This window comes from Larimichthys crocea, chromosome VI, assembly GCF_000972845.2.
Source record: "Larimichthys crocea isolate SSNF chromosome VI, L_crocea_2.0, whole genome shotgun sequence".
Lineage (NCBI taxonomy): Eukaryota > Metazoa > Chordata > Actinopteri > Sciaenidae > Larimichthys > Larimichthys crocea.
In genome coordinates, this window is record NC_040016.1 from 10,641,578 (window position 1) to 10,666,780 (window position 25,203).

Consider the following 25,203-nt stretch of genomic DNA (forward strand, 5'->3'; position numbering starts at 1 on the left):
CCATAAAATTTCAAACTGCCCCTTCAGGTTGTGGAGAAAAAGAATACTTGTGAAAGCCTTAAGTGCAGATTTTTGACCTTTCGGTTCTTGTTCTTCATATCTTGTTTCCCTCAATTTTATGATTCTGTGGTATAAAACAAACCAAGAAAAGATGAATGAGTTGAGCCTAAGTGATAGCAGAGAATGACCTGACCTCCACCTCTGACCTTTGTGTTAGCTATAAATCTAAAAACAGCAGCTGTGTTTATTCCACATATTTACTTCATGTTATTTATACTACACTTTTTATTTGGTAAACTACCATAACTTACTAAATACATTTACCCTTGAGGAAATTTGGATGATAGCAAAGATGTAGATTTAAGAATGTTGCTGTTTTAGGAAATGTAATTTAATTAATTGAACTATATATTTTCTGTTATATCAATGGAAAGTGACAGAAAGATGATCAGTGTTTTTTTCCTTATATTTATATTCTTATATTCCACTAATTACATTAATCAGGTCTTAACCTGCATCTTTAATGATGTGTGTATATATATTGTTCTGTATATATATGTATATTGAATATACAGTCAAATCGGTTTATGTAAAAAAAAAAGGCATTTAAAAAAGTGTCGATCTATATTGATCCCCTCGCTTTGTGATGATTCAGCAATCAATAACTCAGTATGATGTTTCACTTTACAGTAATGTACATGCAGATAATTAGTAATCCATGGGTGGTTGTTCTGTCCTGTTCACCAGCTGGTTCAGAGTTCATCAGGAACGACTCATGAAGAAAATGATGATCGATAATAATCGATTCACAGATATTCATGACCTAATAATTACTCCAGGATTCATTAATATAGAATATCTCTGTCTGTTCTCTAGTAACTCATCGTTATTATTTTGGAATTATTATGTTTCCCCTAGTAAGTCATTTTATTTATGTATTTTTTCTTGGAGTTATGTAACATGCGCACAACATGCAACACCTACATTTGAAGTACTACTACTAAGTACAGAGAGAGTCATACCTCACCCTCTCTGTACCGGTACATGTGGATGAGTATCCGGTAATATTAAGATGTGGCGTCTAATCTGATGGCCCATAATTCATAGCAGCGTCCCTTTTGGTTGGTAGGCTTTCACAGACATCTTCCCATTGGAGGCTGAACGCGTCACGATGAGGGCGGACAGTGTGGTGTGGTCCACACAGCCTGTGTCAGGGGAGGCTGTGAGGGTGCCGCCTAAAAGCGTGCCGAGTTATTGGATACGTGTTGTTGCTAGGGGCGTGGGATGTGCCGTGAAATATTCTACTTTTATTTCAAAGATTACATTTTTTTAAAAAGACAACACGGCCGTGTCAGCTGGACGGAGAGCCGTGCGCTCCCAACCTGAGGAGGGGGAAAACTGTGCCGCAGTGGGGCATAATCTGATAAGCGCTCCTATCCATCCTGCACAGGACAACAGCATGGAGAGGAGGGGGTGAAAAAAAAGTGCGGATAGTTAAAGGAACAATGCAGAGATGCTGAGGTCACACTTCTCGGAACTTATTCCGATTTTCACCCCGGAACACCTGCGATTTATTTGCATCAACCAGAGTCCGAGTCGCTGAGTCTTTACAGGAGATGACAGCTGCGCACTCGGTCGTCCCGTGATGTGTCTTTGGGGGGGATTAGTGCGCGGCACAGCCTAAACATCTCTGCCTGTCCGCTGGAGGCGAGTGGTTTGATCCGCAAAATCACATTTTTTTTTATAATATAATATGCGCTGGAGATGGGACCTTAAAGAAATGTGGAGGAAACTGTTTTTTGTGAGCTCATAGGTTGGACTGGCAATGACATCAGGCTTAACTTGAATATCTCTCTGTGCTGTATTGCAGCAAGGTGGACCGGGGCGTGAGGTGGAGGCAAAAGGAGCAATGCGCGCACCCACCGGGCTGGACATTTTGCGGGGATGTTGTGAGTCCTAAACAAAAGCGAGGCGTAAGGCCACATACACCCCGAGCTGGAGAACTGCGTCACTGCATGCGAGTGTTGCAGGTAGGAAGCAAACTCTACCACCACCAGCACCACCGGGAGAGCAGCGTGCTCATCATCATCCCCACACAATGTCTCCGGTAAGTGTTTAACAAGTTACCGGGATGGATTCGGTGGACGATTCAAGAAAAGATCCACCACTGGGATCCACATTTTTCTCAGCACCCAATCTAGACTCGGACATTAATGCAAATGCCCGCAGGCCTGTTTATGAGAATGGGACAGACCACAACATCCAAAACGCAGCCCTACGAGGCGCCAGTGACCCAAGCGCATACCCCTCCACAGACTACCAGGGGATGATACGCCAGAGGTTCATCCGGCGGAGCTTGTGGGTGACAGACTCCGAGGAGCACCCGGTGGATACGCCGGAATGTGTCAACAACACCCCGGTGCTCACTATTGACCTGCGGACCATCGTTGATCGGAGTCGGACCCGGGTTCTGCAAGGAACCCGGCTGGGCCTCGGGGAGACTTCAAGCACGGAGAGCCAGGTGGAGCTGAAGGACAGCGCCACAGAGAGCGTGAGCGCCGACGAGGAGAAGGGAGACAGGACTGAAGCCGAGCCAAAGGCAGAGGTCGTGCCCTCGGATGTCACAGGTAAAGCATTAAGTGACGAGAACGAAGAGGAACCAGGGACGAAGGCTGTGTCCACCTCACCTGGAGGGCGCTTCCTCAAGTTTGACATTGAGCTGGGGAGAGGGTCCTTCAAGACCGTATATAAAGGTCTTGACACCGACACGTGGGTCGAAGTGGCATGGTGTGAACTCCAGGTGGGTTCACTAATCATTCAACAGTAATCCCCCCAAAACTAGGCCTGTTACATGGGATCTATATCACTGAGTGTAGTGTAAAAAAAAAAATCCTTTGTTAGGGCACAGAATGCCAACATTTGGGTTTTTATGGGTGTATTATGTGCCGCAGTATATAAAGGACTAGTTAACTACTATAAAACTTTATGCATTTTGTGTTGAAGCAGTGAGATGTGTACACAACACCTAGAAAAGTACCAGATCATATAAACTCACAGGGTTTCTCAGGTAAAATGTTGTTAATGAAGGCACTTTACACTTGCATGTAGGTGCTTTAACAACCACCAGTGGATATGGATTATTCCTTGATTATTTTGGTTCTTCCCACTTGACATTCAGGAACAGGGTAACAGTCTTTTACTAGATGCATTTTCTTATTGATTATAGGATCTTTCAAATCAAGGGAACAGTTCTGCTCTATTGTTTTTATAATCTCGTAGTGCTGAGGTGTAATGCCGCACAGCACCCAGATTATGTACTATATTACTCCATTCTGTATCTCATTTTTTATTTATTTATTTTTGTCAGTGAGATCACTGAAATACTCATTGTCACCGCGGAACTGTAGAAAAGTATCATTCAGAGTTTTGTTACAGGGCTGAATGAGAAGGAAGAGACTGTCAGACTGTCTGTCAGTCATGTAGCTTTTTTTATTTTTTTCCAGTGCTCACACCAACTGTCCCTCTCATCATTCTCAGCCTGACCATTGTCATCATTTCACCCATACCCTCCTTTGTGCTGAAGTCATTCTGCTCTTGCATCCCAACAGTATTCAGCCCTGATGCACAGCGTCAGCAGGCGAACTGTGCACACTTGTAATAAGTTAGAAAGTTAGCACGGTGCTATTATAAACACATAGTTTCATAGCGACGAGAGCTTACTGTACCACTAATCTGTGTATGTGGTAATCTAATGCTCAGTTTAGATGCTATATCCATGTGATATGCAGATTAGCCTGTAGACAGACATGTGGACAGTGGTTGCCCTCTCCGGGTTCAAGATGTGCTAAGCTTTTGTAGTGTGTCCAGAGCACATATATACCTTCACCGTATTCGTCAACACAACAGAGGTACACCTGGTTTAAAACACAATATACTGCTGACACATACCGGCTTAGGTTTCAACAAAACAAGCGTCTGTCCTTTTTAAGACGATAGCAGCCACTGTTTAACAGTTATCGACGATTGATGTTGTCCTAAGAATTCATATTTATGTTTTATATGTTGTTGCCTTTCTTATGAATATCTAAATATCTTTCTGGTACCCTTTTTCCAGAAAATAATTTGATTAGCTGCTTTGTTGTGGAGTTGTTCCAGTCAATGCACTGGCTGGTGCTTGTATATATTTAGTAGTAGTTAGCTGGTTCAAGACTGAGTCAGCACCTCAGCATTACATTTCATGAAAATTTAATTTACATTAAATTATCATAATGAGAATAACGTTTGTGACCTCGACACGCAGCCCTGCAGCATGGTTTTATAGGTTTATTGCGGCTTCAGTGCGAACGAGAGATGATGCTTTTTTTTTTTTTGTCTTCCTAGTCTTGCAGAATTCCTGGTTCACCCCATCAGACCCGAAGGAATAAGTAATAAAGATTACAGCCCAACTCAATCTGGTTCAGACATAGAATTAAATCACTGTCACGTTATCAGCTTATCTCACAGCTCTTGCTGGCAACATCTAAAATCTAGATTGCGTTGGGACAAGGAAACTGAAGTTTCTTGTTTTGTTAATGGTAGCACCACAATATATGTGTAATGAGGCTCATTTGGATGTGAAATTGCAATCAGTCCTTCACAGGAATTAACAAGGTGAGCCCCCCGATTGATTGTGCACAAGGTAATGCATCGTCTCCTGGTTTTCTCCTACGTTTTAGCCTTGGTTCTGTTAAGTAACGCCGCATCAAGTAATACTCAGTAGGCTATTGCTCATATTGGAGTCGAAGATTAACTCTAGTTTTCAAGGGATTTATAGTGTAAAGTTTTTCAGACACTGCTACATTATTAACTGAGGTTTAAGGAGGAAAAGTACTTTACTTTGTATACAGGAAGTGTATTTGCAGTGTGTGTGTGTATTGCGTCTGAGCAGGTTCTTAGTGATGATTCAACCATTCTGTCCCAGGAGGTGAGGCCTTGCCCTTCAGAGCCTCTGTGCCTCACTCACAAATGGCCACTGTAACTCAGTGTGCCTTTAATCTCTGTGTACTGTGTGTGTAGAACTAAGAGTGAGACAGCAAAAAACTATACATACTGTACTCACAGAAAGATTTATAAATCAGATTTGAAGAAGAGCTGGTGCCTGGGTGTCGAACAAACCAGCCTGCTCGTCTTGCTACTTCTTTATCCCGTAAATGATGATCAAACACCTGCTGAGAGAGTCTCACTGTTGTACGTTATTATTTGTCTTGTTTGATCGCTTAGTAATGAATACTAAACATGGATTTATAACCCAGTGGTATTACCACACAGATGTGTCTGGAGAGTGAATCCTGCTGATGCAGCCCTCTGCACCAAGGCAGAGCGAGGAGAGAGGGAAAGGGTGGGTTCAGCTAAGGACAGCATGCGAGACGAGTAGTATTTGATACACAGCAAAACAAGAGTTCTATATTTAAATTAATTGCGGCACTGTGTTCTCACCACTCCACACTCGGTTACAGTAGATATGAATATTGATACTGCTAATGTATTCTCTTATTCAGTTTTTATTGTACAAAATGAAGTGTCGGTAAAGCAGATTATGTGCTGTTAGTGCCACACCCTGCTTACATCTTCTCTCTGCAAGGAATCATTAATAATCTGTACGTGGAATGCCTTAGAAAATTGGGCAATGAGGACAGTTAGACCGAGACAGATTGTAATATATTTGTTTTTATTAAGAATCAGCATTATGAAGGTAGCTAAAGTCGGAGGTGTATCCTTCACAATGCTGCACGTAATCTAAGACGCATCAGGCGGCGCACTGCATAGGTCACTATGGGCTATGAATGAAATCTGATTCCCCAGCATCAGTCAATAATCAATGGCAAGAGATGCACAGGAGGTTATTGGGTTCATTTAAAATACTAAACGCACCCTCATCGTTACCGTTAAAAGGAGTACATCAAGACAGCAAGAGAGAAAATCTGGAGGTCATGTAGCATTTGTCGTGGCTGAAGCTTTTGGGTTGTATCTGTCATGCTGACTGGAGAGAAACAGAAATGTAGAGGATGTTCGCTGTCAGCTGTTTTACTATTTATACAACAGTTCAGGGAAGGCAGGGGCCAAAATATTGATCCAGTATACACAGATTCACTCAGGCTTGTACACCAAAGATGTAAGATTTAAACTCTGAAGACGATACTCAGTAACTATTTCAAACATTTTTGTTTTTCTTGATGTTTTGGGCTTACCGTCATAAAGTCTTAATCTTTTAGTCTTTTTTTTTTTCATTCCATTTTTCACCAGCGGCACATTTGACATTTACTGATTAAAAACACGAATTAATCTTTTGTTTATCTGTCATGACAGATGTGTCCGTCTCTGTATCACAACACCAGATTAAGTAAAGGCCCTTACATCCTGAAAATGTAGTCGGGATTCCACTCATATTTGTGGGCTGTTTTAGCGTAGTGTGTTTTATACACAGTGGTGATGTAAAGAGTAAATGGTTCAGACCCCCATGTTTACCCTCTCAAAATACCAAAGCTGTATTCACTCTAAACACGAGCTACACGCAATTCTAAGAGTTCCATTCCTGAAGACTATTTACAGCACAGCAGGTTGAAATGTATTTCATGTCTCACATTTTACATAAGAAAATGGTGATGATTCAGCCCCTCCTTCCTCCTCCACCCTCCCTCAAACTTGTTAAATTTGGACAAATTGACCATCGCTGGAGCTTCTCCTCTGATAAGGCTCGAGAATATTGGGAAAGAAATAATAGGGGTGAACTTGGAATTCACTATTTCTCATTTTTAAAACTTAATGAAATCTTTTTCCATTTTCCCACAGGAACGGAAACTGTCTAAAGCTGAAAGACAAAGGTTTAAAGAGGAGGCAGAGATGTTAAAGGCTCTCCAGCACCCCAACATTGTGCGATTTTATGACTTCTGGGAATCTCCGGTTAAAGGGAAGAAGTGCATCGTTCTGGTGACAGAGCTAATGACCTCAGGGACACTAAAAACGTAAGAAAGTATAAAAGAAAATCATTGTCTATAATTATTTTTATCTTATATGTTTGAGATATCTTGGTTTGCTCCCCATTTTATCTCACGTGTGTCCTTTCCAGCCTTCTACCTGACTGTAAATCACTGAAGATAAGATGCAGATTGGTCTTTTATTGCTGCTTCTATTAGTCAGTTTAAAACAACCTTACAGTAATGACCATTAGACTGTCTACATCATGTTGTATCAAGTTTCAAGAATGACACCATTCCAGTAAATCTAATGCTAGACCATCATAGAGACTGAAACTCCAAGATAAAAAAAAACAAAAATAAGAAATGAATAATGAATGAATTTTTGCATTATTTTTCTTGCTTAAAACTTGCTTAAGGACAGCAATGACAGACAGTTTTATCATCGTAACTAATGTAACCATCGAATGTGTTCTTAAAAGCAACATCTCTATCATTGTATGTTTATCCTCACACAGGTATCTGAAGCGTTTTAAGGTGATGAAGCCTAAAGTTCTTAGGAGCTGGTGCAGGCAGATTCTCAAAGGCCTCCACTTCCTCCACACAAGGACTCCTCCAATCATCCACAGAGACCTTAAGTGTGACAACATCTTCATCACTGGTCCTACAGGATCTGTCAAAATAGGAGACCTGGGCCTGGCAACACTGAAGAGGGCCTCCTTTGCTAAAAGTGTTATTGGTTAGTCATCAGCTAGTTGGCAAGGTTTTACTGAACTCTTATTTTCTGAGTACTCTGGGACTGTGAACACAACACTGACAATTTACCTTTTACGGCTTATTTACATTTCCAGCAGATACAGGGCAACATTACCATGAACTTGGAATTGTGGTTCTGGTACCCTGATGAATAGAAGTCCGAGATTCACTGTCCTTTTAGCTCTGTTTTAGTCTTCACCAACTCCAGAGGAGAATATCTGACTAGTTAGCTGCTCCACAATGTCCACCAACTAGTCACTTTGTCGGTGTGTGTTTTGGTGCTAGACAGTAGGTTTTTAAAGCCTTTTCACTGAAAACAGATGCTGCGTCAAAAACCAACACTGACGAAAGATGTGAGAATTCAAAAAGAGTAAAGCTATGACCTGTCAAAAACCAAAACGAGTGATAATACAGAAATATTGATTATGACTCTAAATCATGATTCATTTATGTTTTTTAAAACTCAGTTAATCCAAATCATACTGGCTTAGATTTTTATTAAACTACAAACCAAAATGTTATCTTATTAAATGTTACAGTGACTAGATCATGTACACAATCTTTGTAAATGTTTTTGTTACATAGGAAATACCATAGGACAGCAAATAAGCCTCTATTTTTGTTGTTGTACAGAACATTGAACATTTGTTAATTTTCTGTCACTGCGTAATTAGACAGTTCCCGGAATCGTGATTAAGCAGCTGAGTTCACGACTGATATTGATCCCTCTGAAATAGGATGAAGCAAGTTTAGAAATGATCTCTCTCACTTGCATTACTTTCCAGGCACTCCAGAGTTCATGGCCCCAGAGATGTACGAGGAGCACTATGATGAGGCTGTGGATGTCTACGCCTTTGGGATGTGTATGCTGGAGATGGCGACCTCAGAATACCCCTACTCTGAGTGTCAGAATGCTGCTCAGATCTACCGCAAAGTCACTAGTGTGAGTTCACATTTAAAGCTCTGCTATTACAGCTATTTCTTTTAGTTTCGGTATTTACCACGCATTTATTCTTAATTCTTATATCTTCTGACTGTTTTAAAGCAATGTTAATTGTTTTTTTTTAAGTAAATCAGTTATATTAGTGTTTATTTCTGGGAAAAAGGTTGCAACTAATGATTGTTTATTAGTGTTTATTTCTGGGAAAAAGGTTGCAACTAATGATTGTTTTTACTATAAATGAATAATATTCTCTTTAATAAACTGATAAATCACTCAGTAATTAAAATGTAAAACTGATGACACCTGCCCTGTTAAGTTCTGGACCCCAGAGCAGAGACACACACACACACACACACACATACACAGTGGTGTGTGGAACTGAAAATACTTTAATTACACGAACCAAAAAAACTAGACAAGGCAGGCTGATGAGGCAGGGATCAGGCTGGCAGAAGGATATCTTCTGAAGCGGAGCGCCGGTGAACGGCATGCAGAGTGAGGGCATGGGATAATCTGTGAGCGAGCAGGAGGAGCAGGAGGAGGAAATGGGCTGAGTGAATACAGGTGTGTCCTCTGCTGCCAACAGGAGTAGCCAGCCACACCCCCCGCCACACACAAACTCTGCAAGGAAACAGAAAAAAACACAACAACCAAGACATACTAAACTGAACCATAAACATGCTCACCACATTTAGACAAAGAAAAAGTAATTCCTTAAATATTCAAGTATATATCTGCAGCAGCCAAAACACAACCAGCATTCAGTTTGTACTGATGAATAGAAGAATGAGGCAAATATTTGTTCTTTCTTTGAACTTTTGTTCAAGTGAAATTGTGTTATTCTTGTTGGACAGCAATCGCAAGTGACAGTGGAATGATGCTGAACTATGGCTAAACTACTGTTAGCCACCAAAGCTTCTGGTCATACCAGACCAAGTAAGGCTGTAGCAGCATTACATTTCTCAGGAATTTAACTTGTAAGAAGAATGTGCTATTTCTTCTTTTGGTGGTTACATAGTCTTGCTTTAACAAACAAATGTTTGGTATTTTTATTTTATAAATGACCCTAATAGTGTCCCAGCACTAATTTCCTCTTATACAATAGCAGCTTTTTAATCCCCAGAGTTGAATCAGGGAGGTTAAAGGAGTCTGTAATTCATGTTTTTTGACACTGTAGACAGTATTTACTTCTTCTGTTATGTACTGCTGTTTTAAGTGTATCAGTTGTTGATTTGACACATGTTAATGCTGGGTTTTTTTTTTGCAGGGCGTGAAACCTGCCAGCTACAGTAAAGTCAGTGATCCAGAAATTAAGGAAATAATTGGGGAATGTATCTGTCACAGATGGGAAGAAAGGTAAGTCAACCAGCACCTTGGACAGTGTCTCTGTGCGTGTGACGCATTTCGTATGTAGGCAGACGTTGACCCTTATCGTGTTGTTTTGTTTTTGTTCCTCCGGAGTGACGTTAACGCCAGTATTTGGCTCTAGCAGAGTTGATGTTTTTGTGTGTTGCACATCATTAGGTTTTACTGTCATAGTGACCTTTAAGTGCAGGTCATTATCTGGTGTTTATGTATTTCCTACAGGTACTCCATCAAGGACCTCCTGAATCATGCATTCTTTGCAGAGGATACAGGCGTGAGAGTGGAGATCAATGAAGAGGACGATGGAAAGAAATCATCTATTGCTCTGAAGCTGTGGGTTGAGGATCCTAAAAAGCTGAAGGGAAAGTACAAGGACACTGGTGCCATTGAGTTTACTTTTGACTTGGTGAGCGAGGTACCAGAGGTCGTTGCCCAGGAAATGGTAAATATTAACAATTGTTGTAGAGTTTGGCTTTTTTTTTCTTTACCTTTAGCTGTTAATTTTATTCTCATTTTTAGGTTCTTAGCAATTTGTGGTCTGAGACTAGACCCAAAGACCAGATTGAGCCCATTTTCTTTAGAGTGTTTTGGATGTCTCCGCTGTCCTTTGACCTTGGCTTTTGTTGGCACAGGACAGACTGCGGTCTGTGTTCCACAAGCCGGCTTCATTCAGTCGGCCGTAGACTTTGGAAAACGCTCATTTCTGATTGGCTGGCAAGTGTAAAAAAATCCATTGACACTTCAAAAATAGTTCTCATTCAGTACGTAAGGAATATTGCCGCTGCAGGTAACCATAGCAACAAATACTGCCGCTCTCACTGGTAAAATCGGCACAACCAACTGCCTACTAACAAAATTTGATAGAATGGATGGTGATTTGAGCACAGTTTCTCATTTTGCCTGTGATAAGAACAATGATTCACAATGAGGTAACGCAATGAGGTGCATTTGATATATTGATATATTATTACCTATGCAATATCATTCCACTACATAGATTCCTATACATGGACCAAGTGTCTTGTAGTAATGCATGCCATCTTTACAACCTTGGGCCGTTGTAATTAAGTGTAATGTACCTGGGAGTGAGTTAGTGGTCATGTCTGTAATGATAAGCTTGGGGCATGTATTGCACTTTTTTGATTGGAACCAGAGCAACTGATCAGCTGATCTTTGCTCTTACAAGCTTCTGAAAAGTCATGAAAAGGCCATTCAAGTTCAGGGGAAGAACAGATTATAGATTTGTTGATTTATTTACACAAGGTGTTGAATTACAACCATGACTTACTCATGTTACATGTGTGTCCAATAGGTGGAATCAGGTTTTTTCCTAGACTGTGATGTGAAGATAGTAGGGAAGTCCATCCGTGACCGCGTGGCTCTCATCAAATGGAGGAGGGAGCGGACTGTCTCGCCAGGAAATGGTGAGCCAGCTGTGAAGAAGACACAGCAGAACCTGCTGCAGGTGCCCGGTACCGGTGTACAACAGGCGGCCACATTAGTTACAACGGATTATGAGGACCAGGAGGTGGAGCAGCAGACCCTGATCTGCACCGTGCCAGCCACCAGTTCTACCACATGTGAGAACCTGCAATTTGACACATACATGAATACAGCATAAACTAAACTTGGTCTCTGTTAATAAATCACCATGGTTAACATGAAATTTCCCTGACTATGACTTGGTTAAGTTGGTATTTGTGAATGTAAGAAACAGAGAAAGTGTAACTGCAGCATCTGAGTAACACCTATTAGTCATCAATGAGACATCGTCACCCAGGTTTTGAATTTTAATAAGATGCTACACTTCTCCCTCTGCCCTTCCTCAGTGTCTGTCCTTCCTGCCGGGCATCGTGGTGAATTCGAATCTTTTATTCACTCTGTTTTTACAGCTGAAAGTGGACCGAGCTCTACCATGCAATTGGATGATCTAAATAATCAGCAAAATAGCCCCTATCAGTCGCTTCCAGAGCCCGTTTCCACAGCACAGATGATCTACAGTCCTCCTGCACAGGTTGACCCTCAACTGCACCAGGGGCCCTACCAGCAACCCACAGCACAGGCCTCACAAGAAAACTACACACAAACATCCACTCAATTACACCAGGGAGCCTACCAGCAAACCACAGGTCAGCTGCATCTTGGGGCTTATCAACAACCTGCTCCACAACTGCACCAGGGGTCCTATCAGTCTCAAACAGTGAGTGAAACATTTCTTATTTCTGTGGCAACTTTCTTAAATCCTTCATTTTGTTTTCTGAGTTGTTTGTCTGAAATAACATTTTATTTCATTTTTTTTTTATTTCTTTGAATGATACCTGTTCAGCGTCATAACAGTGATCCCTTTGTATGCCATGTCAACCTGCCCATCAATGAGAGCACGGTGTGTTTTAGGCGTGCAAGCGCCTCCCTGGTTGAGATGTTACGGTGTAGGACGCACTCTCCGAGCCCTTGTATGTGTCCGTCACAGTGTGTGGCTTCAACAAATAGCAAAGAGAACTCAGACCACCTATCCTCTAACGCTGCCCAGAATCCGCCATTATTATCTCCTCTCTTGCCCCCAAATCAACACTCTCATCATGACTCAGCAAGTCATTTCAATTCACCTCTCCTTCCCCTGAATTTACAACCTCCCTCAGAGCTCTGTCTGAGTGTCCCACACAGCCCACACCACCTCTGCAAAGCTTGCATGTCTCTCCTCTTAGGAGATAGGACAAAGGGATGCAGATCTCTGGGACACACACGTATACAGTCTTTCTCTCCATCCCCCCACTTTAACTCTAGCCCACGCTCATCCACATCTTCTCCAGTCACTCTACCTCCTCTTTTAGCCTCAACCTCACTCAACCCACTATCAAAAAGTCAAACAAACCTAGTGACTTCACCTTCACATCTTTCCCCGCCCTCGCAAGTTGTGTTCCCACGGAGTTTGTATGAAGGTGGAGATCTCACTCTTCTCAACCAATGTCTCCAACACATCGTCAGTCGGAGGATCAGTTCCCCCACGCTCTCAGCTAATCATCCAATGCACAGCCACAGGGAGGTTGGGGTTAATACCTCCTCTGTAGTTGGGCATATGGACAAAAGGCACAGCCTGGATGTCCCACTCTTCTCTAGCCCAAACATGGACAGGAATCCGCTGTTTTCACCACATGACAGTCAAGGCAGACCGGATCAACTGGTAGGTTAGAGAAGGAGGTTTCATGTAGGCTAAATCCTGCCATAGCAGCAGCCTGCTGTATCTTTCACGATTCTGCCAGCTGCTTCACTCCTTTGGCTTTTCCGTTTCCGGTTCCCGCCTAATTGCAAATAAGGGTTTAAATTTTGGAGTCTGGTTGTATTAAAACATAGCAGAAGAACAAGGTAGTGTATGAGATAATGTGCCGGCACAATTTAAGCAATATGGCCGATGAAACAAGAACGCTATAACTTCCCTTTTGCACTCGTGTTCTTGCCCCTGCTTTGACACACTGCACATGTTAATCTTGATTCAGTAAAGAAAACATACAAACATGTACCTAAAACCGGGATCCAATAATTTCGATCTCTTTTTATGTGTTTTATGTGTGTCTGACAGACAGTTTCTGCTCCAGCTACACCAGCCCCTATTGTGCACCAGAGTAGACAGACAGCACAGAGCTTCCCAGCTGCAGCCCCCACTCTACAGCCACAGCTTACTGCCCAACCCAGCCAGGAGCAGGTACTGCTTGCACCTAACTGCGACAGGCCCTGGCAGAAGCTGTAGTGAGACACAAAAAGCAGAATTAGGTGTCAAGAGTTTTAAAGTCACCCCCTTTGCAGCCGGCGCAGAGCTGCCTAACAAGGTTCATTTGAGTGTGTTTTGGATTGCTGGTTGATCTAAACTAATGAGCATATTGTTATTGTTCCCAGTGACTATTAATCATTTATATTGCTTATTTGACATCCAAAATTGCTTATTTTGATCTGGGTATGCGCAATTTAGAGGCACCAGCCATCTAAAAAACACACTATATGTAGGGCATATGTTCGTGAGGTGGGTAAAAGTGCCTCTGATTCCCTTTTATTTGTGTCAGCATGTACTATATATCTATATACATATGTGTGTGTATGTGAATGGCTTTTCATGTGGTTTGTGTTTCCTTCCCATTTGTCTTTCCTCCCTTTAGTGCCATCTCCAACCAGCTGCCGTCCTACCCCAGGTAGAGCCATAATCTCTTATAACACACTGCAGGCTATAGTGCATACACTACAAACCACAGAGAATAATTAAATCCCGATTGAAGTCTACCTACCCTGCAGCTCACTTTTATTAAAGTGGAGCTTTTAGACCAGTCTTTATTCAGAATTAGTTTGTATGTGCGTCACAAAAAAACTTACTCTCCAGTCAAAGTGAAAAACAAATGTTTGATTTCCTTCCTTAGCTTTTGTCTGGTGACCAGCCTACATCTCACCTGAGTCCTCCTGACATATCCTCCAGTTTTCCACAGTCAGTCTCCAGTGCTCCTCCCCCACTCCTGCCCCTACAGATCAGCACACAGGTGCGTCGTGGCAGTGTTAGAAACACAAGATCAGACTAAGGTCGAGACAGAATTTGGTACAAACATCCTTAAAAAGTGAATATAAGTTACAGGGTAATACATAAAGGGCCTGTGTGTATGCTTTCTCTATCAACTGGTTGTCTTTGTTTCATTTTATCATTTTCCCTTTTTCTTTCCCAGTTTCCCTCACCATATCCCGTTGTTCAAACAGGGGGCATCAAGCCCCCTCCCTTCCCTTTAGGTCCTCTGCCATGTGCCTACACCAGCAGTGGCCCTCCTGTGTCTAGCTCCCACTACTCACCTTCACCCCACCATCCCTCCCTTCCTCTGACCCCTCATGCTGCCTTTCCCTCTATGCCTACTCTCGGCACCCCTCAGACCCCTCTGTCAACACCTCAGCACGTGCCCAATGTGGCACTCCCTACTCCACTTTTTGCCATGGGCATGTCCCCTGCAGTGTCCCAGCAGCAGGGCGGCCTTATCACATCTCAGACAAACCTTAGTAGCTTCCATACCACCCATCCATTACCTCTCTCCCAGGTACAACCCACCCCATACCCCGCCCCCTACCCTGAGCAGGAACTGGCTGAGCAGCCTGTCCAGGTGAATATGTGACTCAGTTTTCACTGTAATGGTCGAGTCATGAGAAATCTGTAGTACTAAGCTGGCAGTGTGTCTTAATTGTTGGTATAATGCATGCAAGGCATGCTTATAGGGGAATTTAGAGGTGAACAATGTTTGTATTAACTGATGAACAATTCCCTAAATGTGCTATTTTTTCCAGGTACAGGCGATTGCACCACAGGGGAATTTGGGAGATGTTCATCTTTTGTCTTCGGTCCACCCTGTCTTACCTGCTCACCTCTGGGGAAGTGGAGTAGATACAGAGACTACTGCACCTGGCCTAGACTTAACTGTAGCCCCTACAGCTCCAGTCCCAGCCCCAGCCTCAATCTCAGTCCAAGTCGAAACTCAAGCCCCAGCACAAACTCCAGCTCTGGTCGCAGCACAAAACCAACCACCAGTCCCAGCTCAAGCTGTAGCCATGCCTCAAACTCCAGCTTCAACCCATGTCAAAGACCCAACTTCAGTGCAAGCTCTAGCCTCAGCCCCAGTTCAAGCACCAGTCTCTGCATCAGGCCCCACTTTTGAACCACCAAAAAGCTCATCTACAAGCTCAGACGCAACTTCCGCAGTTGATAAACCTAAACTCTTAGTCCCAGGTTTATCCTCTGCCCCGATCCCTATCACACTGCCAGCCTCAGTTGAATCTGCAGCCGCTGCTCATGCTCCAACTCCTGTCGCAGCTTCAGTCCCAGCTCCAGTTCTGCAGCCTGCTGGCATCCAGACAGCAGCCTCAGTGTCTGAGTGTTCCAGCCTGGCCACAACTCAGCAAAACCTCGAGCAGACATCTGCATCCAGCTCCTTTCAACAGGAGCCCTGTGTAGAGGTAGGGATGAATCCAGAATCAGCACATTTTCACACAAATGGATGTTCTTAAAAATGTACATGTGCCTTCATTATTGACATCTAATTGTTACTCAGGAATAATATTCAAACCACAAGATGCTCTTCAAATTACATTCACATCAGTTTTATACCTCCATCCCATCTTGAAACCAGTCTCTCCAGCTGAGACTAAAACAACCCCACAAGGGCAGAAGCTAAAAGCACACATTAACATAAAAAAACATATGACGAATGATCCATTCTTTTCGAATTGTTTTGTTTTCAGGATGTGTATCAGGACAAACCAGTATCTTTACCCAGTTATACCTATGACAGGTGCGTGCCTTGTTTTTCGGTGACTTTAAACTCTTTACAGATTCTCTTTGACTTTATAACTTGAGTAAGTAAGTACTGTAAACTTGTTTTTATAGTCTCAACTCTGATGTGGCATCTGGTAAGGAAACAAGCGATGGCTATGACAGCCTGGCTAGTGGAGGGAAGGGGGACGGAAAACCCAGGAAACACCACCGCAAGTCTGCCCGCACACGTTCCCGTCAAGAAAAGACCAGCAAACCCAAACTGAGCATGCTTAATGTGAGTCATGGGGTAATTCGAAGTTAACATTTTTTTTCTTAAAAGTGTAACCTGTTTCATTGTTAAATGTGTAACCCTTGTCCCCACAGGTTTCCAACACTGGTGATAAAATGGTGGAATGCCAGCTGGAGACTCACAATCACAAAATGGTGACATTTAAATTTGATCTGGATGGAGATGCCCCGGAGGAAATAGCTACTTACATGGTTAGTGTAATCAGTGTAGCAGTTTTTGTCTATCCATTGTCAAATATCTATATTTATGACATCATCTCCAACATCTTCAAAACTGTATGCCTACAGGTAGAGAATGGCTTTATCCTGATGTTAGAGAAGGAGGTCTTCATTGACCAGCTAAAGGACATTGTGGATAAAGCTGAAGACATGCTGAATGAAGACACAGAGGGTGAAAGAGCATCCACCTTGAGTTGTAGCCCTCAACAAGGCCAAATTTCTGAAGGTCTGGTAGGAGAGGTAAGGGGCGGGTGAAGTCTACACATATACACTACACATGATTATACATAAATTTAGAGATGGACAGAAACATGGACATGGTTATAGAGAAATAAATACAGCATAGTAAGTAGCACACAGACTTAGCTCTCATTTGTCTCCACAGAGTCAGCAGCCTGGAGCACCCCAGCCTGTCTATCAGCAGAATGGTAAAATAATTATCTCCTTCAAAAAAATGTAATCATCCGCATGCCTAGTAAATCTTTTTTTCTGCATATGTTACACTGACTTATAAGAAGACAGGTTTTAATTGTTTGAACTGTTGGGTTGCAGTTCTTCATACAGGGAAGAGATGGTTCATAATCTGCCCGGTAGAGGAGACGCCCACATCCAGCCAGGAGACACCATCTGATGGCACAACTACGCAGTCTCCTGGGAGTTCAGCCAATACCCAGCCAGCTGACGGTGGCACTGCAAGGCCGTCTGCATCCAGAGGTGACTTTCTTTCTGCAGAGCACTTTCAGCACAAAATTTGACATCTTCATGGAACAATAGCACTACCCTGTGGCAGCTGGATAAAAGACATCCTACAGCTCTTGTGTGCGATTATCACTTCAGGAAAAGTTAAAAGTTTCTCTCGTTTTCGTGTTTTTTTCTCCTGCAGAAGAGGGGTCGTCCTCCACAATGTCTGGTGGAAGTGGAGGCTTCACCTATGATGTGTATGGATTCTGTAGCCCTCCAATAATGTCCAACACAGACCCTCTCCTCTTCGCTAGTCTGTCACCTCCTGTGTCTGCTCCCCCGACCCTTCAGTCAGTGTCATCAGCGGAGCCTCCAGGGAGTTTGGCGCAGCCGACTGTTCACCAGTCCCAGCCAGCCAGAGCTCAAACTTTGCCCCCGTCATCCCCACATACGTCTTTCCCGGTTGAGGAGTCACAAGGGTCCCCTTTGGGATCCAGTTCCCCGATCCATGCAGCTCATCAGATGCCCGACATAACATGTCCTGTTTCAATAGCTGACGAGGTACCCTGCTGCCCTCTGGTTATGCCCCTGTCTCTGGATGTGAGCGGTTTACAGGCGGGTTCTCCTCTCACCCCACTTCCACTTCAGGAGCCAGGTTCAGCCAAAGAACCGCTGTCTGTTTCCTACACCTCTGCAGCGCGGAGTGATCGCCCACAGCAGCCTGTGGTGCTCCACCAGCCCTTTTCCAGCGTGGGAGGGACCAAAGTGCCCTCACTTCCCCAGAGCCCTGCACCATCCCAGCATGGTGCAGGGCCTGGTGAGTCAGATGGCGAAGGACGGCTGGGCCGTGGGGGATTTGTGGACAGCACCATAAAAACACTGGATGAAAAATTAAGGAACTTGCTCTACCAGGAATATGCTCCCATGTATCCATCAGGCAGTACAGCAGAGACCCCGGGCTCCGGCACCGAGTACATCCAGTCTCCTCCTGGTCCAGACAGCGCCACAGGAGGATCAGGAAACAGCACACCAGGGCCGATGGGTGAGGGACGCTACAGAGCAGGAGAACAGCTGGTGAGTACAATAATCAATAACTTTTTAAACTAGATACATTTGATATATAAATTAGGTGCAGTTGAATAAAAAAAAAATCGTGTCCTTGGAAACAGCAGCTGAAAAAATAATTCCCAGTTAGTATTTTGTAAAAATCTGCTGTGGAAGAGTGTGTGTGCTATCATGCAAAGCTACTAAATGAAATGTTTTATGTGTATTAAGTCGAAGATGTGTGAATAATGTGTATTTCAAATTGTTTGCGTGTATTTTTATTTTATTGTTGTTTTTGGGTTTTTTTTGTTTTCTTTATTTTTGGTGTAAACAAACATTTTATAGCATCAGAAAAATGTCAATAATTCATATTTAGTCGTTGTCTAATGTTAGTTTAGATCTGCCAATCAATTTTCAAGTGAAGGCACAGTCAACATATTTAGGCGTACATCTGAAACTGTAGTGCATTATATTAAAACAAACGATTTGCATATGGGGAAGGACTCACATAACTTAATCTTGCCAGAAAATTGCATCTTTTTCTTTCTTTTTAAAATGTTCTTATATGGCAAGAACGTTTATATCTGTAGTACACATAATTACACATACATTATCATTGTCGACATTCCTCAACCTTTTAGGTTTTAATATTAACAGCTATATAATAAGACAATGATTAATGGTTTGTATTGTAGTTTTCCCATGTCTCTGTTTTGTTCATCTTTCATCCTGTCACCTCTATTAGCCTCAAATTCCAGAGAGAATGGATAGTTTGAGCACACTGAGTGACTCAGCCGTGTGTGGTATGTACAGCAGACCCTAATCAATCTAACAAGACTGGCATCATTAACTTCTAACTAAACTTATGTTTCACTGTTAGTTCATCACTGCAGTGCCACTGTGTTCATTGTTCTGAAAATGTTTGCAGCTTCCTTGTCAAGAAGACACCTTCCTCACTCTGCATCCTGCTCCGGAACAAGAGGCAGATTTAAGGTACAGAAAGGGGAGACGTTTCTTACTTTTAAGGGGAAAGCAGAATTGTCTTTTAGATTAGTTCAGCTTGATTTGTTATTAAAGAAGCTTTACCTGATGCCCCGTGCATAACCAGTTTGTCCCTTGCTTTTGGCAGATAATCTCTGTTCCTCCTGAAGTGGCCAACAGACGGGATGTGAAGCAAAGGAGCTGGAGCAGTGCTGCCTCACCCGCACACCCTGTAGGATACAGCGTGGACCACGTTCAGGCGGAGGCCATGACTGCCTCCACCACGATTGGCCGTTTCTCTGTGGTGAGCACTGAAGATGACATTACACAAAGGACACGTCACAGCCGCTACTCTGCCCCGCCTGATTTCTACCTGGACACACCTCCCACCATGGCCAAGCGGAGCTCCCTGCCTCACAATCTGACCTCACCCTCTGTCCCTGTGGATATCACGGTCCATGCTCGTTTCCTCTCGTCGGACTCGGGGGCCGAGAGCAGCCCTGCAAAACTGGCTCCGGCCACTCCGTCCCAACATACTCGCACCGAGCGCAGAGGAAGTGACCTCATGAAGAGGGCAGTGGCCTTCCTCCGTCGCTCAGGGCGCAGCAGCAGTGTGCAGAGCTCTGACTCACCAAGTAGGCATGGAGGCGTGCATGGCTCAGCCTATGGCAGCAGCGATAATGACTCAGAGATGGAAGACTCAGACATGAAAAAGGAACTACAGAGACTCAGGGAGAAGTGAGTATAGCAAGTGGTTTAGTTATTGCGTGTTATTTAGTTTTAGCTTGTGACCAGTGACCACTATATTCCTGCCTCCATCCCCTCAGACATCTGAGGGAGATATCTGAGCTGCAGGCCAATCAACGGGGGGAAGTGGAGCTGCTGTATCGACGGCTTGGCAAACCACCTCCTCCTGGCCTGGGACTCATTGCACCACATGCCGGCCGTAGAAAGAGGTCCAGCAAGCACAGACTGAAGCCTGGCAAACTTCTCAGCCCCCTGGTTCAACAGTTTAGAAATGTCACAACCAAAAGTAGTGACTCCAGCAAATCCAGTGAGTAACTTTTAAGAACATCTGGCATTATACGTTGAATATCTACAGCAGGAGAAAGGAGTGTGTCATTGTTGTGACTGTGTGTGTTCAGGTGCTGCTACAGGTACAGGTGAGCCCACAGTGAGTTTAAATGGCTCTCCAGCCAAAGGGTCTTTTCCCACTCATGGCAGGGCACGGTCATGCACCAGCCACCTTCCTAGCTCAACCTCAGAGCCAGTGCAGACTCAGCAGCCCTGTTCCCTCAAGGGCTCTTTGTCTTCTGATAATATTTACGCCGGACTTCATGGAGATGGCACCAACACACAAGCTCCACCTGGACAAGGTGACCGCCAGCAACGTATACTAAATTGTAATCATCTTTATTAGACAATCAATAGCAAACACTTGTTTATGGTGTTTTGTTTAATATGGTTGGATGTTTTTGTGCTCTTCTTATGCTGGTGTCTTCTTCCCTCTCTGATTATACTCCTCTACAGGCTGGTCTAATTACCCTCAAACGTCTGAGAGAGTGACCTATAAATCGAGTAGCAAGCCACGAGCTAGATTTCTCAGTGGGCCTGTGTCTTTGTCTATCTGTTTGTATCTCCTCTCTTCCGGCATAACTTCACTTTTTTTGTTTTTCATATTTTCGATTTCTCCTCTTTTAGCTCACCGGTGTCTTTTGTTTCTATTTTTGCCAGACTAATCTGCAACACTGTTGGATTTTTTTTTTTTTTGCTTCGTCCTTGTATCACTTTTATCTTGGATTTTTGCTTGCACAGAAGTATATTGCTTATTCAAACCCCTGGAGAGTAAAATTAGTTTTTAAAGGATTGGACTGAATGTATTTTTTAAACGCAAGACCAAGAAATTTGAGTCGCCTTGTTTCAGAAGTTTGAGGTTTGAATAATCAAGCTTCGTTTTAATAGTAATGGACATTATCTTACATTTCAAGTCTCCTACTGATGCTTGTGCTATTTAACCACCTTACAACATACACATTTTTATTTTTTTATCCACCCTGCATTACTAGACAATGGGCTACATGCCACACCCCAATCTACTTCTGTTTCTTTTCAACCTCTCTCTCTCCTCTTTCTTATATCCTTCTATCTAGCACTCTAACACTGCACAATGACATGGACTGCTTGCATGATTTTGCTAATGAATGGATTGCCTTGTTTCAGGGAACTGACTTGTTTTGTTTATCCGTTTGTTAGTTTGGGTTAAGTTTGGTCCTTTGTTTTGTGGAAGTATTCAGCAGCTTTGTTTTGCACTTGCATCTTGTTATTCAACATTATTGCCAGCAAATGGAAATGATCATTTGTGATTAAAGCCTTTTTTTTTTTTGTCTCACAGGGTCAACACTGAAGCGATTGTGTCTCGGCAAAGAGCGTGGCAGCAGTACGTACAAATTACAGTGTCTCAATTGAATTCAGTCAGAGTAATGTTAGTTTATATCAGTATAATCAGCTCAATAAACATCTGTCCTCTCAGGGTCTGGAGCTGGGCCAGGGCCTTTCAATCAATCACAGCAGCCACCTACCGGTGCAACGCCTCCTTCTCATCAGCCAGTAATAGGACTGGCCCAAGCTCAGGCCAATAACAGCAACAACAAGACAGGCACATACACTAGCGTATCCATGAGTGCCTATGAAAACAACCTGCCTGAAGACTTGCAACGGCTGATGGACGACTGGGCCCAGGAGGTTCTTATTGTCACCCACAGGCCGCGCACTAACTCTCTGAGTATCAGCGGGCAGCAGCTTTGGGATCAGGTTGTGCCTCGAACACATGGACAACTGGCTGATGCTTCAGATGTGAGTTTTAATGCTTGTTTTCTACCAATTTGTTAAGATAATAATGCCCTGATGTGGAGGAGTTGCATTGGCTTTCCAATCAGAACCCACAAATGGGCACTACACATGACTAAAATAATGAAAACGCCTTAAATTAAATTTTAGAGCTGATGTACCCTATGTACCCTATTGTACAGCTGAAATACAGTGAATCATTGCAGTGGAGTTCAATATCTGTACATTATGTAACCCTTTTAGGTATCATCATGGACAGCCTCAGGTCCAGAGGCCTGCAGTCTTCCCCTAACATGGTCAGACAGCCCCGGGTCAACAATGATGACCAGCCCCTCCACAGGGCCCCACCACAGTTATCTGCTACACTCTCCTGCTACGTGCAAGGCCTCACCTCTTTCTGTTACCCAGTGGCCTGGGTTCCTCTTCCCCCTTCCCCCTTCTCATTCAGGGGTCTTTGTCTTTCCTGCTGTGCCCTCAGCCCAGGATGCCCCCAGCCCCATTTCAGCTCCATCGTATCAGCCGTCCGACCCTAAAGCTAGGACTCTCTAATTTGAGTAGCATTGTGTCTTCCAATTCTGTTACCAAAAAGAAATCTCATGATAGGTCTAGTCAATTTTATGTGCATATACTGTATATATTTAACCAGCATGAATTTAACCATATGTACATACTCTTTCTTGGGTTTCATGTTATTTGTTTCATTTGCATCAACATACCTCATGTCCACATTGCAGTACATAATCCTTGAGTGCAGTGTAATGGTAGCAGTACATTAAAAGATGTATAATTAGCCAATCAGGCTTAAAAGTGCAGATTTTTGTCATTGCTTATGTATGTACCTTATCACCAACTGAATGTACATAATGTACTGTTCATTCATGCTGTGTTTATATAAATAGTTCATGTTTGTTTTACTCATATCACTCCTATTTATAGGCTGCCGTGTGTATATATGAATTCTTGTTAGTCTGTACATAGCTCCTGTGTTTGTACAGTCAACATTAGATAACCCATAGGCTGGTGCTGCAGATATGTGTCTTAAAGCAACACCGTATTAGCCATTATCATGCCATCACTGTGAAGACTTGACATCCTGGTCATTAGGATCAGTTGCTTTACTCTGCTCTTTCAGTCCAAGGATAGGTTTCATTCATCATCAATGAAATGCTTCCAGCACAAGCGCTTGAAATATCCTTAAGAGATTTGAATGAACTTGAACTTTATCTTCAGGTGAACAAAACACCTGTGAGAGTGCCTTGAATTGCAGTTTCAATTTTATGAAGAAAAGCATTTAGATTTAAAAGCAGACACTAGATGTTCTATATATATATAGATATGCTTTCACCTTCAAAGTTAAATTATGTGATTTGAATAATGAATGTGGATTGAAACATATTTAATTTAGTGACAAAACATAATTAGACACTATAATCTGATCATGTTGCAGTTCATAAAATGTCACAGATTATAAAAGAAATCTTGTTCACTGAAGTTTTCTTGTGGGCTTGCTCTACCACCTGCACCACCACCTGCATGAATACACCGATATTCTGAATGTGCACAGGTTGATGTGAGTTACAGGAGGGTGTTGTTAGAAAAATGAAACTGGCACTGAAATCATATGACAAGGAGGGCTGAAGGACTCAACATATGAGTCATAGTCATGCCATACCTCTACTAATGCAATCTGTAGCTTTACATATTGTTGCCTTTGTGGTTTTTAAGAGATTACTGTATGGTTGGTTGGTTGTATGATAAATGATAAATGTTGACGGTATGATGATGTTTAGAGGCACATGAAGAATGTAAATTATTGAGAAGCCACAACTGTTTGACATGTTCTTTGTACAATGCATAGATTTTCTAAATTATGTTCATCTGGTTCATACAGCTAATTGTATTATGGCTAACTTAATTCAAAGATCGCTACCACAGTTTCCGCCAATTCAATAGTACAGCCTCAAAAACAGCACTGTCAATACTTACTCCTCTTTTATAACTTTCACAATTCTCTCTGATGTTTTTATGTATTCTGCAAAGGTAGGATGGAATGAGTTCTTAAAAACTTGAGAGAGCCATTGCAGACAAATTGTGTAGTGCAGTTTGTGTTGAGTGCAGACTGGATTTAACAAAACAACTGTTTCCCAACATGTAGCCCCTTCAATTCTGACTTTTTACACTCAATCCAGCTATTTAGTATTGCACTTCCATACAGTTGGGTGACTCACAAAGCAGATTTAAACAAAAAAGAATGGTCAATGATACATCAGAGCCCTGACTTTTAGTTTGGAGTCTGGGTCAAGCTCCAGAAATGTTGGAACCTACATTTCCCATAAAGCAACTCAATGTATTCAAATTTTACAGAGCCACCAAAGACATTATATAACAGTTTTCACAGGCAAAGACTCTCTATTATAAGTAAAGAGTAGTGCCCCTTTAAAATCCTTCCATGTTTGCACAGTGTGACAATATTTTAATTTAAAATACATTTATGACAAACTTAAAGGCCCTTATCCACAATTACATATTAATTTTTTAATTTTCCCCTTTAAGTCATCTCCTATGCAGCTATTTTCTTTGTGCTTTACACAGTAACTCCTGTCTTTGATCTCTTACAATGAAAGCTTATTGTATGGTTGCTTTTGCCTGCTGTATCACCTGTTTTCCCCACCATTTCCTGACCTTGTCCGATCAGTACTCCTTCATAAAAGCTGTACATACTTGAAGACAGAAATAATAAATTCATTTTTGCTTGACAACACACAATTATAGTCACGTATGTATGTGTTTCATTATTGGTGCACTCTGAATATATAAAGCCAAATTGGCTCACCCAC

The 25,203-nt window shown here is 42.6% G+C and overlaps 1 protein-coding gene across 13 annotated transcripts; it reads left to right on the forward strand.

Annotated features, from left to right (window-relative positions):
- The first annotated feature begins 1,716 nt into the window (after nucleotides 1-1,716).
- wnk2 (WNK lysine deficient protein kinase 2) lies at nucleotides 1,717-24,597 on the forward strand. Of its 13 annotated transcripts, none has more exons than XM_027278881.1 (29): nucleotides 1,717-2,800; nucleotides 6,829-7,001; nucleotides 7,472-7,692; nucleotides 8,495-8,652; nucleotides 9,920-10,008; nucleotides 10,240-10,459; nucleotides 11,330-11,597; nucleotides 11,910-12,217; nucleotides 13,595-13,717; nucleotides 14,166-14,198; nucleotides 14,421-14,537; nucleotides 14,718-15,140; nucleotides 15,322-15,987; nucleotides 16,273-16,322; nucleotides 16,418-16,580; nucleotides 16,670-16,786; nucleotides 16,883-17,053; nucleotides 17,199-17,241; nucleotides 17,366-17,527; nucleotides 17,697-18,568; nucleotides 19,284-19,341; nucleotides 19,467-19,531; nucleotides 19,668-20,257; nucleotides 20,347-20,573; nucleotides 20,665-20,922; nucleotides 21,050-21,148; nucleotides 21,912-21,956; nucleotides 22,050-22,372; nucleotides 22,610-24,597. In XM_027278881.1, the coding sequence occupies exons 1-29, from the start codon at nucleotides 2,132-2,134 to the stop codon at nucleotides 22,913-22,915; spliced, it is 7,017 nt and encodes a 2,338-aa protein (XP_027134682.1). In that variant the 5' UTR covers nucleotides 1,717-2,131; the 3' UTR covers nucleotides 22,916-24,597. The 13 variants fall into 13 exon arrangements, with proteins under 13 accessions (XP_027134682.1, XP_027134683.1, XP_027134684.1 ...); XM_027278882.1 differs by having other exon boundaries at nucleotides 21,050-21,124; XM_027278883.1 differs by having other exon boundaries at nucleotides 20,665-20,895.
- The last annotated feature ends 606 nt before the right edge of the window (nucleotides 24,598-25,203 follow it).

What these genes read in the sequence shown, in the direction of transcription:
- wnk2 (XM_027278881.1), top strand. Translation starts at nt 2,132, where the DNA reads ATGGATTCGGTGGACGATTCAAGAAAAGATCCACCACTGGGATCCACA. An exon ending in TGGCTGAGCAGCCTGTCCAG is followed by an intron (nt 15,141 to 15,321) that starts GTGAATATGTGA and finishes TATTTTTTCCAG; the next exon opens with GTACAGGCGATTGCACCACA. An exon ending in GAGTGACTCAGCCGTGTGTG is followed by an intron (nt 19,342 to 19,466) that starts GTATGTACAGCA and finishes AAATGTTTGCAG; the next exon opens with CTTCCTTGTCAAGAAGACAC.